The 15,282-nt window shown below is 37.0% G+C and overlaps 1 protein-coding gene across 8 annotated transcripts in view; it reads right to left on the bottom strand.

Annotated features, from left to right (window-relative positions):
* UTRN (utrophin) overlaps positions 1–15,282 on the bottom strand; it is a 388,166-nt gene that overhangs the window by 220,901 nt on the left and 151,983 nt on the right. For all 8 annotated transcript variants that reach the window (XM_087773985.1, XM_087773987.1, XM_087773986.1 and 5 more), the window contains 8 exons: positions 14,773–14,948; positions 13,478–13,613; positions 11,180–11,329; positions 9,910–9,994; positions 8,161–8,366; positions 6,871–6,988; positions 3,172–3,377; positions 1,455–1,609 (listed from right to left, as the gene is read on the bottom strand). In XM_087773985.1, the coding sequence (XP_087630111.1) occupies positions 1,455–1,609; positions 3,172–3,377; positions 6,871–6,988; positions 8,161–8,366; positions 9,910–9,994; positions 11,180–11,329; positions 13,478–13,613; positions 14,773–14,948 (1,232 nt within the window). The remainder of the gene's footprint in view (positions 1–1,454; positions 1,610–3,171; positions 3,378–6,870; positions 6,989–8,160; positions 8,367–9,909; positions 9,995–11,179; positions 11,330–13,477; positions 13,614–14,772; positions 14,949–15,282) is intronic.

Raw genomic sequence — 15,282 nt, 5'->3', positions numbered from 1 at the left:
ATTTATTGCATTTAAAGCAAGTATAAAAACCTTCATTCCCTGAAAAGGTGCTTTCACTGCACATTGATGAATGGTCAGGAAGGGCCATTTCAAGAGATGACCTCATCACTATGACCTAGTGCAGAAAAAGTAGAAGTAAAGAACCAAGGAAATTTTGTCATATGCCAAAGCCTTTCCCACAGTCTACTGGAAGTTTTCCAAAGAACCATGAAAAGAAATTGTCTGCATCACATAGAATAATTATGAAATGTTTTACTCACTTGAAAAATCCTACCTTATGTCTCAAAACATTTAGAGATTAACAAATTTTTATTCTCTCTCAAATGATCACATGGAAGAAGCCATACAAAGGTTTGCCTATTTTGTACCTCATCTCTCAATAGACATAACCAGGCAACCGGCTGCCACATCAAAAGCACAAAGTGACAGAAGTACCATTTTCCTCCAAAGAAGGATAAGAAGACATTCTACTCTGCTTCCTTCATGACCTACTTCTTGCCACTGTGAAGTTCTCTTCCTCTCACTGCCTAAGATATAACATCAGCTTCAGAGGCTTTATTACCTAGGATTTTTATTCCCTTAACTAACATCTCATTACGAAAGCAGTTGTCCCCTTTTACATGCACATATATGCACCCATACATACTGACTTTGGTTGTCATCTCCCTCACTCCCATACACACAGGATCAATTTTCTGTCCCTCTAACCACAAAGCATATCATCCTTTAAGGTGCAGGCACTGAGTCAGACAGTATTCTAAATGTTAATTGTCTATCAAATACTAAAAAGAACTTCTGCAGAAATTAAATTACCTTGCAGGAAAAAATATCATGCATAGGGAAATACCATATTTTCATTAAGACATATTTGCAAATATGTCTTAACAGAGGATGAATAGGAAGAAGTAAGTTTCAAGTAAGTCTCACTTCCTATAGCTCAAGTATTTTCTAGATGGGAGTGCTAGAAGCATCGCACTCAGGAACCCAAGGCGCAGCCCCATTCAGGGAAAGTTTCCATTAGATGAAAGGCCATAATGAATTAATGCATTGGAAGACCAAGCTGAACACTTACAGCCTTATGAAAAGAAAGCACAGCAACAAACTACAAATACATAAAGCATACCAGCATCAAGGAACAGGAGAGGAACCATTCAAAGACACTTACAGAATAATAGCCACAGGCAAACCTGAGACCAAACATGAAAGAAGTACTTTTTTTCCCCTCTCCTTAAACAAAACACCACATAAACGGGAAGTCATACAGAAGCCTTCCATGGTGAACTGGGGGAATTTCCATCATCAAAACTCAGAACAGCTTCACTGTAATTGACTGATTACCCACAGTAGCCCTAAATGCTGCAGTAAAGCAGAGAAGAGGCTGCAATACACATGTATACACAGGATACAAGTTTAAGACACAAAACGCTACATATAGAGTGAAACCTTGTAATTACCTTTGGTTCAGATTAACCCAACAAGTGTTCATTTGGTCAGTGGTTTCCTTCACCCTCCTTGTGTCATCATCACGATACTCTCGAAGAAGTTTATTAGAAAGATCATTGAATGCAGCTACCGTGATGTCACCTCTATGCAAATCCTGTACTAACAGCTAAAAAGCAATTCCAGAATGAGACAAAGTAAAAGAAAAATTAGACTATTTTTCATATTATGCATTTTATTATAAAACCCTCCTTTTTCTCTTTTTTTTTTTAAACAAAAAATGTGCATATTTTTCATCTAGAAGAAAAATCTTAAAAAAGAAAATCTACAGATACTAAGTGTCCTGACAATGAACCAATCAAAACACAAATAGGTGAGGAAAAATTATATTTGCCAGAACCGCCAAAGGCTAGAAAAATCCTCTTCTGTGTTTTACTGGCAACAGAAGTAAAAACACTTCCCTATTTTTAGTAGCATGAATAAGTTTAAATTATGATAATAGTGATGTAAGTGGCAGCTAAAAGTGGCATAAATGAAGTGTGCAGCATGAGAACTTGATTTCATTGTTTTGTGGTTCTTTTTTGTTTTTAAGTGAAGAAAATACATTAGATGTGTTTGCTTATTGTGGCAGGATATTCTTATGGCGCTTTGACTTTACAGAATTCTGAACTCAAGATTACTTCTAAATGAAATAATATATTTGTATATATATATACGTCCAGTTGTATCTTACAGTCTCTGTACTATATGTTTGGGCATAGGTCTACTTTCACTTAAGAAAGCAAAGTAGACCTAATAGTCCGTTTCCAATCCCCTGCTCACGTAGAGAAAGACTATGAGAAGCATGCAATTTTACTGTTTACTGAAATAGCTATGGATCAGTGAGGAATTCTCACTATCATACTCCCTGCTTCTTTCCATACCCAGCTGCACCCCTACATTGCCCCTTCATGAATACATACATATGTGTGTGTATGTATATACACACACGCTTTTTTGAACTCTATTATAGCCCTGTTCTAAATACTATAATATAATGTTCTAAATACTATAATAACTCTATTATTTTTGAACTCTATTATAGCCCTGTTCTAAATACTACACTGATAAGAGCCCCTCCTTGCTGATTTGTCTCTTTAGTTCTCATCCTGTGCCACCTACAGCCTGCCCTTTTTCTGACAGCCACCAGGACAAAGGACATCAGACTTATTGATTATCACAGCAGGTCTGCTGTGATATGAAAAGCAGCAAAGGTTGCATGGAATTGGAAAAAAGTGTTGAATACACCTGGCACCCATCAGAAGTGAAATTCAGGATAATTTTAAATACTTTGGTCCATTCCTGGATTTACTAAACTACTGTTAACAGGTTTCTATGAAGTAATACATGCCACATTCTGTGGCTGTATAATTAAACTTCTATTGGTCTGAGGTTCGAGCTTTTTGCATAACATCATTTATTTGATGCTACACTATACCCATTTCAACTACTCTTACAAAAAGACACACGTGCACACATGCCACCTGTTTCCCTCCCAGAAAGTGATTCTCAGGAAGTCTGATAGATTAAAAAAAAATAGAGACAATTTAGAATGTATCATGCCCAAAAAGAGACAGAACTGCCAAATCAGTCTTACAACTAAACAGCATATTCACATATTAATTGAATCCAGTAGCATGACATAGACTGAGGACTCTGGGGGGGGGGGGCGGGAAGTGTAGATGGTCTTACTTTGTTGTCTGAAATCTGTTTGGCAAGCATCTCTTTTGGGGCCTGCAGGAGCATACGCAGACGGATCTCACACTGCTCCATGAGGTGCTCCATTTCTTGCCTCTGCTCATCCCACTGCATGCTATCTGTCAGCATGTACTTCAGCTGCTGCTGCCGCACCTCCACACCATGCTGGGTATTGTCCCACTGGTTCTTCACCTTCTCCACTGTGGAGGACAATACAGAATATGAAAAACCTGAGGCAAACAAACAAGTAGCCATAACTACCCCTTAATTCTCAGGACAAGAGACAATAATACATTCTCAAATATAGTAGTTTCCATATTCACTATTTTAGTTCCCCATGTAGTTTACACATTCACACAAGAAAATGAAAAATGCAGGTGTTTGGCTACCTCTTGTTTAAGCAGGTCAGCATACAGGTAACAACTATTATTTCTGGAATATTTCAAAGGCATTATTTTACTTTTTAAGCACACACGTGTGGGAGGCAAATCTGCTGCAGCTGCACTGCAGAGATATGCCAGAAGCAGGGCTCCAAAGAGCACAATTTTAGGGTGATGGTTATACCAGCAAGTCACCTTTGTGCATCTGCAACTTAAACCAGTACGAATAAGCAAATACATAAATAAATGCTGTTTAGATCTGGATAGCTTATACAAAGTGAACCAAACTTTCTAGACCACTGTGTGTTGAAGGCAGTCTAGTGGCACCTGTACTATAATTTTGGCCAAGGTAGAAACGCTTCAGTAACAACCTACTTTGCCACTTTCATTCCACCACAGGTTTCTACAGGCTTATGTAGATAACATAGCACAACAGAGGAGTTATTGCTCACACCTCATTTCCTTCAAGTATCCCATTCCTCTCTCAAGAGAGTTACATTAGATGACCGATAAACAGGTTTTAACCTTTAATAAACAAAGGGTAAAAAAGACAACATGACAAGAGCCTAGGACAAAAAATAGTGTGTGAGGGAAAGCAGTGAGTCTGCCTTCAGAGAGAAATGAACAGCATCATACCTTTTTCTGAATATTTACAGACCATTAAAAAAAGGCATATTACCTGAAAGTCTATAGAGGTGGAAACAGGTTTCCCTATTATCTGTCATGACAATTATTAGGAACACATTATATCAGTAGAACTAAAGAGTAAAAAAAGTCAATGTAAAAAAGCAAACAAAAAAAACCTAAACTGGATTTCTTGAGTATATTCATACTCTGAGCAGCAACAAGTAGGCAGTATGTAACACATCCAATATATTTATCTTACTAGTAAACATGCAATTTTATTAGAAGTAAAACACACTTGATACTCAGGCCACTTCAATCTTCCATGAAGTAAAAATGCCAAAGGTTGTGCTTAAGCTAAAACCACTTAAAAAACACTTAAAAAAAACTTTGCATTCTTTTTTTTTTTTTTTTTTTAACCTTTTATAATTATACAAAACCCTTATGCTTGGTCTGCTTGGGAAGATCTCTTACCTTTAATGCGTTCAACAGTATTCCATTTAGTTTCACAAAGCTCTCAAAGACTGTGGCAGCAAAGCCTACTTGTCAAAGTAACTGTATTACTGGTGGACAAACCCAATAATCTGTGCAATAAGAATTTGCCAATTTCAACCCAAAGGCAATTTTTGCATTAATTTTCAGGCATGAACGTAGAAGAAAGCTTCAGTAAACCAACAGCAAATAATAATAATATGGGGTGGGGTTTTATTAAAAAAACAGATATTAAGATATTGGATAAAGAGTATGTTCAAAGGAAACCAGCAGCTGCTGGAGAGATCAGCGGTTTCACCAAAACAGCAAAAGCAAAAACAGCAGGAGTGAAAAAAGGCTATAACCCTATGTGCTGGCTAATGAACCGCAGAGAAAAACCTCTCAAGTGTTTAGGCTCTCCCCACAAAGCTGGAAGGGAAAAAATATCCCTGAGAAACAGCTGACGACAATAGCAATTTGGCTGAAATGGACAGATATTTGATGTTTACATAGATTATTAGTACAGAAAATATTTCTTGATATATTTTTTCCCTGTTAATGGCCAGGTTAACTTTACTCTCTGTACTGTTGACATATTTCCCCTCTCTTCAGTCTCCACCAAAACAGGACAGAAAAATAGTGGAATTCTTGGTAGCCTCAGCGTTCAGTGGGCTCCATAGATAGGTTTCTAGAAAAAGTTGTCAGGGGCACCAGTCTGGTATCAAAGGCAGAAAAGATAGTATTCCTGATGAGACTGTGTTTTTAATTCCAATGTCCATGCAGTAATTGGGAAGGAAGTTCCAGAGAAGGAAGCTTTTCTCTATCTTTGTGCTCCTAGCTATTTGAGTAATTAGGCTTCATCTAAACATACAGCAGGCTCACAGGAGTTTGTAGGACATCGGTGTATTCCCCTCGGTGTCTAAACAACGAGGTGCATAAAGCAGTCCTGAGCTTCACTTTTCTTCAAAGAGGAAACTTTTCTTTACAGAAGTCAGTAGCAACAAATCCTTTAGTTTTTTCATGTTTCATGACAAGTAGCAAAATGTTCACACACATCTAGGGTATCTACTGGAAGCTTTACCCATGGCAGCATACACAGCTTCTCTGTTCCCACCTTGGTTGGGCATGACTATAGGGGAACTCAAACTTTCAACATACAGCTCCTTTATTCCTTGTTCACCTTTTCTGAAGAATCAAGAATGTTTTGTGACTGACCAGATCTCCCCTTGTTGACTGACTCCCGTGGACTACAGAGTTGCTATCCTCCCCCAAGTTTCCACCTGATCCCTAGTTCTCAGCAGCTGCAAAACTCAGGCCCTACAAGTTGCTGTAGCTTCTTTGGATCTTACTCCCCTACCAATCCATAGCTCCTATGGATCTTAAGGCAGCAGATGCCATCACATCAGGCCCTTTAACATATCCGTGGGCTTTCTATCTGACCTCGTTGTTGTCTCCAGCAAGTCTTATGGACACCAGAGAAATTCATGTAGATACAGTAAAGGAAAACTACATTGCAGAGCAGAACATAAGGAAACATATCTTTCTATTTTTTCTGCTGTGATATTTCCTGCTGCATGAATTTTCTAATCTTAGCAACCGGCAAAGCATAGGAGTCCAAAGAATACATTGTCCCTTAGTTTCTAATTGTGCCAGTTGTATGTTTTCTTTCCTTAAGTACTAGTAAAAGACATTTTCAAAGGAGGTGGGGACCTTTAAACTGGAAACTCAATCTTCAAGTACATATCAGTGACTTAAAAGCTCTACTAACTCTCAGTCAACAATTTTGAATGTACGTACAAAGTTATTGTCCTAAGTAGATACATTCATGCTTTTCACTAACTGTCCAGTGCATTATAACTCAACAAAAATAAAGATACACCATTAGTTCCTTTTATCAATAAATAAAAAATCCTCACTCCTGGGTCTGTGGCTGTCAAGTAACTCAAATTCTTCATAAGATATTTTGAAATCCCAGCAAAAATATTTAACTTTGTACATGAAAAAATGGCCAGCAAGAAAACAAGTGGCAGTTCTTGTTCCAGGAATTTTCATTAGACCGTGAAACCAGCGTGAAAACCACTTAACTGCTAATTTTTTAGTTTGTTCAAGGAAGGCAACTTCAGCTAGGCTCAAAATCAAGAGTTTAAAAGAAAGATATGAAGATTTTTTTACTGCCATGGAAACATCATATTTGCAAACACAGAATGGAGAAACTTACATTTTTCTGTGATCACTGTCCTAATGTCTGAACTGGAAGTTTTATTTTTCAAATTCTGAGCCAATGTAAAAACAGAATCAAGCTGAGGGTGCCGCTGGTCCAAATCTGCCTTTGTTATCTGTTGAGAATTAGGATATGATTTTTAAGTCCAAAAAGCAGAATTTAGTTAACATCATCTGTATTATTCATAGATAAATCAAAACATGTATGTGTCGCGACAATTAGATGGCTGTTCCCATCATTATTATAACCCTTGAACTGTCACAGTATTATAGCACTGCTTTAAAAAGCAAAAATATTCTGAATTACAGTTACTGAAAAGTCAGAGGTGAAGGTTAACCTGTACAAACCACACAGTTACCGCAGTCATTGCACAATATTTCCCAATATCTATTTTTCATGCTCCCATAACTTATTTCCCTCTTACCAAACTCTGATCATTTATATATGGAGGGGGAGGAGAGGGAGAGAGAGATGGAGAAGGAAAACAACAGGGAGGAAAAATCAGACTATATATTGTATAAAAAAACCCAGTTATTTCACTATGGCAACATACCGGAAGCCCATATTACGTGTATTACACAGTTACAAGAAAGTGTTTCCAAAGTTACCGTACATCACAATATTCTTTCAAATTCCAGATTATGTTAGACACCCACAGAAACACTTTAGCACTTGTTTAGCCTACAGCTTTTACTCGACAGTTACTCATGTTAATTGATATCAAGTCAAATAAAATGAACATTAATGGTAGCACACATCTCACAAATACTGCCCTTAGTCATGGTTCAGCATAGCATGAGCTATCAACAGAAACAAACATTTACATCATAAGCACTTACGTTACTACTTTTAATCATTTTGGCATGTCTCTGGAAATCAGTTTAGTCTAACTACAACACAACGAAACGAGAAACCACTAGAGTGGATCATAAAGGTCACCCTCCAAGCAAATATGAAGCTGCTCCGAAGTCTTCAGCATAAGCTATCTATACATTTCCAAAAAGATGTCATTTTCAGGAGGGATTCTCTATATGCCTTATTTAAAACAAAAAAATTAGCAGTGCCTAGCGCACATAGGGACACAGGAATTAACAGGAAATAGTAGAGGGGAGAGGACTGTAATAACAGCAGGATTTAAAGTGTAATTTTCAAGTTATGCATTTACTGCAGTCAGTTTCTTTTAAAAAAAAAAAAAAAAAAAAACACATGTAATTTCTTTACTGAATGTACAAGCTATTAAAGTGTGAGCCAATTTTCCAATCCACTAGCCTTCACAAAAACACATACTTTCATTCGTGCAATAGTCCGATTGATCTCCTCAGTATTTCCCACGGTGACTATGTTTGACTTGAGCATCTGGTCAATCAATACCAACCAGTCTGCCAACTCAGTTGTAGTTTTATCCAGATCAGCAGGTGCAGAAAGTTCCAAAGCCTGCTGAGTCTGAACAGGAATTTCCAATGAAGAAGATACTAGCACCACCTTTTGGACATCTGAAACAGAGTTTGGGGTTTTTGTTAAAGAAAAAAGTCATGGCCACATATGTAATTATGGGAATCGGGGGGGTGGGGGTGGGGTGGTGGTGTAATTCCCATAAATATGCAAAGGCATCTACAGAGGAAGCACAGCAAAATTTGTACTTGACGCATTTTAGCCACCAGAAACTAAGTAATCAGAAATTCCTTTTGCCTTTTCTTTTTAAAAAGGCTATTAATTATTTCATCGCATGCTAAAGACTCACCCAAATGATTCAGCCTAAATACAAAAACAAACAAGAAGAAAACTTGCGAAGGCAAAATGACATTAAATCTAATGGAGTGAAGCTAAACACTCTTCGACACGAAACAGAATTGACCCTTATTAAGCATAAAAAAAACAATCATTTCATTTAAGATAAATGTCTAAACTTGTCTTCCTCACTGTTGTATTATGTGACAGAAAGGTTTCCCCCACCCTTGGCTCAGAATTCACTTAAGCACAAGTAAGTCGAGCTACTCCAATATATGCTTCATGGACTTGTCAATACATAACTGTCCTAGGAAGGGACAGATGCCTGCTAGTTCAGCCCCATCCTTTCTGTCTTTTTAACTTGACACTGCAAAGAAGCGAGGAATGAGCTGAATAGTAAGATTCAGTCCGGAAGCTGTGTTTGGTTGTGTTCTAGTTACAAGAAAACACTAAGTTAAATCAAGCTGGAGCATGAATATTACACACTTGCCTCAAGCAATGAAATATAGGAGCTTTACTTAACAAACACTCTGTATGAAAGGAAAACAAGCTGATTCAAGGTTTTGAAAGGCTTAAACAAAAGTTGGTTTTCCTCCTTTAAATTTTGTTTACTGCCGCTGAATTGAAAAAAAAAAAAAAAACAGAGTTAACATCTTGTTTACACTCTGTATCTGTTGATCTGCCTCCAACAACTTGAAAAGATGGCCAGTGTCAGTGGCTGATACAAGAACGTATCCTATTTAGACAGCTTCCCCTACAAGACTCAGTAAGATAAGTATCTAGCAGATGAGAAAGACGTATGTGTGTCCCTACTGAGCTGAAAGATGCAGAATGGCCTTTATTTATAGGACTGCAGAGAATCTGCATGCAGAAGATACTTTACAAAAAATCAGCTCTAGGGAAAGCTTCTAGTGGATCTTAATTACTAAAAGGCATGACCACAGGGCACAAATCCACAGGAATCCAGGCTGTCAAACATAGCTGGTTTGGTTTTTATTCCGTACCTAGTACACTGGCTCCTGATGAAAAGGCCTAAGCTTTACTAAAACATTCCTCCATTTCAAAACTCTTAGGGGAACTCCAAAGGACTCCCCCAATCCTGAATTGCAGAGTGACGTTTTCCCTAACCAAACATTCCCTCTCTCTCCCATTGTAACATGAAGGTAGCCTCAAGTACAGTGATGGACAACACTTCTTATTTCCACTTGTTTAAGTTCATAGGGAAGGTTTTCCTTTTTCGATTATTGTTGACTGCAAACAGAATTAAACTCAATACAACTAAGCACAACAGAAGGATTGATCACTCACCAGAAGGCTTTGTCTGTGTAACAAGACGAGACTGCCCAACAAATGCCTCCAATTCTCTCACCCTGTCAGGCACTTCTCTGAACACCTACAGCCCAGCAGAGGGAAATAAAAACAAGTAAGACAACCTATATTAACAGCAAAAAAGTAATCACTTATTAGAAGACAAAATATTCTACACCATGCTTGCTACAATGGCATGCCTCAGATATATTCCAATGAATTTTTTCAAGGTATCATTTAAAAACAATAAAAATGCCAAGAGGTACTCAGTGTTATTTCAATACATTCCAGTGCCTTACCTAAATCTTGGAGAGAGATAAATGAACTGTTGTAGACAGGTTGTTTTCATGTTTTTTACTGCCTAAGCATCAAAGCTATGCCTCATTATTTGAGTACACTTTGAAGGAAAGATGACGCAAAGCATGACTTGTGGTCAGTGACAGGAAAGTAGAGAAATAGGGAATTAATTTAAAAAGAAAAAATGTTACCACTAAACTCTATTGTAGTGAAGACAAATTTTCCTACTTTGCTTTTTAAAAGTTTTTAACAGGCAGTGATGAAAATATATTGGGGGGGTGGAATCCCCATTTTCATGGCTGAGTAGGTAAAAATAGTATTTTTTTCTCTCCCTGAACTATCAAAAGCCCTTTTCCCCAAAAAATTCTTACCTCCTCAATCCATAATATAATCTCAAATAATTCTATTCCTTTTTTACTTGGATCTCAAGGCTCTGCTTGAAAAAAAATCTGGTTTTACTCCAACCGGCGAGTTCTTTTCTTTTCATACACTTGCCAATGAGACTGAACACTAGAGCTTCTAATTTACAGCAGTTATACTCAAGAAGAATCCCAGACACACTTGATAAGATTTTCTCACTAAGCTTTACCACAGCTTTGATTGTTTCCCTCTTAACTGCTGCAAATATCCAACTTTCCTATACAGAAAAGATTTATTGTGACTCTCTCAATTTCAAATTAATACATTCTGTTTGCCTCAAATAAGTGAGATATTTTTGATCCAGTTGTTTAAAAGAAAGCCAATACAAAGAATATCAATATAAACCCTAAGCTAACTAAACTAACTCATTCTGATGGAAAAATGTCCACCAGTGTTTTCACACAGACGTGGACTGGGGCACATTTCCTGAACACGCCTGCATGGCTGCCAAGACATTTTATGTATGTCTCAGATACGTGGAAAGACAGACAACCATTCTGAGTACACCACTATATTTTCAACTTCAGGTACCCAATGCTGAAGAAATGCACACCTTATTCCACCTCACATTGAGGGACTGCAGGCAATCAGAAAGTTTGTCTTTTTCCTGAAGATCAACATTTTTATCCAAAAGCACTTCAGGTTCAGTTCTGTTCAGCCATTCCAGCTTGTCTCCCTGTACTTCCATCTCTTCACTTAAGACCTAAAAGGAACAGAAGAGTTTTAGACTGAAGCAAAATGCACACATGCTTAAGTAAAGGGGTGGAGGGAAGCCTTTCTTTAACTCCAATATTTAGAAATCTCCCTGGAAATACTTCGCAGAAAAGCTTCTATTTTTGTTTCTATGCTCTATCTGGAAATTATTAAAAAATTTATCCAAATATCAACATTTATTGTTAACTGAAAAAAAAAAAAAACAACACACAAAACTGCAAATAGTCAAGGTACCTATACAGCTTCATATCATGCACACTGATTCTCATCTCAAGATGGTTCTGTTTGATCACCTCTGGATGTACCATGTGTATCCAAAAGGCAACACATTGTCAATCAAAATAGATGCCTGCATTCATTTAAAAAAAAGAAAAACCTAAAAACTGAGGGCCCACTCCTGACATGCACTATACAAGTACATGGTAGATCAATACAAGGTACTTTACCCTTAAGGAATTGTACTCTAAAGGTATTTAAAAACTAAATATAACCTTACAACTTCATTTTCATCAACCTCCCATAGCCTTCTTTCTCTTTAAACATGAAAATGCAGGTCAGATCCTGAAAAAAAAAAAAAGCTTATGCTTGGATTCCCACTGACTTTAAGTAAACTGTGCTATCATTTGCCCAAACACCACAAGCACTGTGGAGTAGGAATCACAAATTTTGTCTTTAAAGCACTAGAATAAAAAAATATTACAATAGCAAGTACACATCATATTTATCCACCCCAATATGTATTCTAATGTCTGTTACACAAGTATTATGGAGGTGTACATAGTAGAGTGACAGGAACACAGGCCTGGAAGTGAGATCACTGAACAGAGTACCCTTCTACAACTAAGCACTATAGCAAATAGTGCCTTTCCTAAATTTTCAAGGGTCTACCTCAAAAGAATTATTTTTTTAAACATATTATATCCTTTAGTTGGAGGCTGCTCCAGAAGCTCTGTTTAGAAATCTCCTTCTCATTCCCAGACTGTATTTATTCATAGCTCATCTTCCCTACACTTTCTTATTCTCATCATCATATCCCTTCTCACTGGTCTTCATTTGCCTAGACAAAACAAGGCAAGCTCCAAGTCTTTTTGCAGATAAGTTCTTCTTCCACCCTCCTGAAAAGCCCAGCAATCTTACTTAGTACCTCTTCTGTTGCAAACTCACCTTTCCTTAATATACGTAACCAAAATTGCTTACGCATTCCTGCCTTCACAGGGCCAAATTGGTACTTAATAATTCCCCACCAATGTTTCTCTAGCAAATTCTGCTTTTTCCCCCTTTATTCCAGTTCTACCTTTCACTTCAGGCATCTATATTAAGGCAGATGACAAGAAAAATTAAACTTTCCTGATGTCCAGACAGCCAATACTCAAATGTCATGAGACAATTTATTTAGGCAAACACAACTGCCACTACTTTACATAGTTTATACACATTTGTAGGAAGTTCAGGCCTTTCCACCTGATTTGGTCTAACAGAAGTTGTTTTTTTTTTCTTTTTAAATTACTAATTTTTAAAAAATGAGCAAGCAGGCTTGTTGGATTTACTACTCCTTCCATTCTTTTAGGATTCCAGAAACATTCTTTCACACATCCTACAAACCAGAGATATTTTGTTGTCAAAGCCAGATACAAAATAAACAGGAAAAAGATACACATACATATATATACTCAAGTTACTTGAAATGACCAAAGCCCTTATAGCTTAAAAAGCAGGTTAAACAAAATCTTACACATGTAACAAAGTATTAAAGCTACCCAGTAAATGGGACAACGATGCTTACTTACCATTTTAAGCCTATCAGCTTTTTGCTAAAGTTTTGACAATTATAAAGTTGACTCGGTGACATCATCTCCAGTGAAATTCCACTTACTAAATTTTATCAGTTGTACATATATTTCTCACTTTCTGATACATAGCCACCATCTTCTGGCTAGATAACATAGTTATCCACTCAACCCAACTTCACCGTGAGATGCGTCTTACCTGTGTAAGTAATCTCACAAAACTGTCTCACACAATCATAATATTTCTTTGGTTATTTACAATGTGAAAATTCCCCTCCCCAAAAGCCATGTCCTGATACTTTGCACAAGACATACATGTGCATACACATATACACACTTATCAATCTTGCCTGTAATTCTTGCAAGTTTTCTTCATGGTTGAATGTAAATCTTGTGTCCAGAGCATTTTCTACATTTTCCAACCAGCAACGTAGCTCATCAAGCTTCTTTCTGTACTCTATCAGCTGCTGATTGTCTCCTTTTAGCCTTAAAAAAGGAAAACAAAAGATCCACATGCATTTCTGCAGTGAACACAGCATGTCAGTCCTACATTACTTCTGATGCAACATAGTCACATGTCTGTCAGTGGTTGCAGCATTTTAAAGGATTCATTTTGGTATTCAAAGGAGACTATCCTCACCATTAAAATGCAAGATACTTGCAAATTAATACTACCACCTTAAAAGCAGATAAATTTCAGTTCCAAAGTCACAAAATAGACTTTTAAAAGTCTGCAGAAAACATTAAACATAAGTGACAGTACGACAACACCTTCAGGCCTAATCATTGTAAGCCACTACAAGGCCACTGTTAGTGAAAGTATTGGAAGTGTCCTAAAACCCTCCAAGGGAAAAATTCCCTATATCACACAAAGCTTTAATGGAACTTCTCAAACTAAATAATTAAGAAAAATCTTATTACATTTATAAATGTATAAGGATATGTTAAAAAACATATCATTATATAAATAGCCTCCAAAAATAACTATTCATTCCAGAGATTTATCGTTACACATTTTTTAGCAGTAAGAACAGAGGGGGGAACCTTATATTTGCAGATACGCTGACAATTTGTATATTTATCTCAGACAACCTTGCTATTTGATCTTTTAAAGTAAATTAAAGGCTACTTCAAAACATATTTTTGTTGTGTTCAGAAAATACCTAGTCAGATGGATTAAATCGTTGCAAACACAGACCTAAAGATCTTATTTTATAGTATTGTGGAAATTCAAGAACAATGTAAGTGTTTTAATAGTGTATCTTTGACAATGCAAAAATAGAAATCAAGGTAATGTACTTACAGTTCAGCTTCAGCCAGAGAAAGTAGCTGAGTATTCCTTTCTAAAAAAGTCTGGCTTAGCAATTAAATGATTTTAAAAACAAAAGAAAATTGTAAGAAAAGAAGTTTTGTGATTGTCATTTGGTGAGTTGTGTTAAACACAGACTCACTAAGCAGTCAATTGCAGGTGCATTTATGAGAAATTGGTTCTAGAAGGCAGTTCAAAACACAGAGGTCTGAATGTCAGGAAAATTCAGATTAATGACAGCGTGCAATAGAATGCACTGTCTCTCCCATAGTCTTCTAAATGAGATCCTCCTCATCGCATCTGGTCAGACATCCAAATTTCTGATTAACTTATTACCTCTGTTGTCTATCCATGACCTCTGCGGTGATTGCTTTCCAGCGTCTATTCAATCCTGCCAGCTTCTCCTGCAGGAAGCTCCCATCTGTAGCAGACAGTTCCTGTATGATCCCCTCCCCAGTTCTGTTCAATGCTGAAACACTGGTCTGATGGCTGCTGACTCCCTCTTCAAGTTCCTGTCAGAAACATAAAAGTCACACAGAATTTTATTACTGACCTAAAGTGACTTTGATCTGTGGCTCATAATATGCAGGACGAATCCTGGGTGCATATTCTTTTACTAAAACAGGCACTTAAAGCCATCTTACTTAAAATTGGATGCTGTTGATTTAAGTTATTAAGAGTCTGTTGTTGAATCTAGTTCAATTTTCTAATGAGCGTCATAAAAAGATGACGACACAGAATAGGCTGCTGAATACTACTTAGGATCACAAGAATTCATTTAAACCATCACTGCTAGATTCCATATTCATGTTTGAGTCCTTTCCTCTTAATGTACAGCACTTCCTA

This window comes from Nipponia nippon, unplaced genomic scaffold (assembly GCF_047370975.1).
Source record: "Nipponia nippon isolate SJK-2023a ecotype South Korea unplaced genomic scaffold, ASM4737097v1 scaffold_4, whole genome shotgun sequence".
Taxonomy (NCBI): Eukaryota; Metazoa; Chordata; class Aves; order Pelecaniformes; family Threskiornithidae; genus Nipponia; species Nipponia nippon.
Note: the sequence above shows the minus strand (reverse complement) of the source record. Positions and strands in the feature narration are given on the sequence as shown.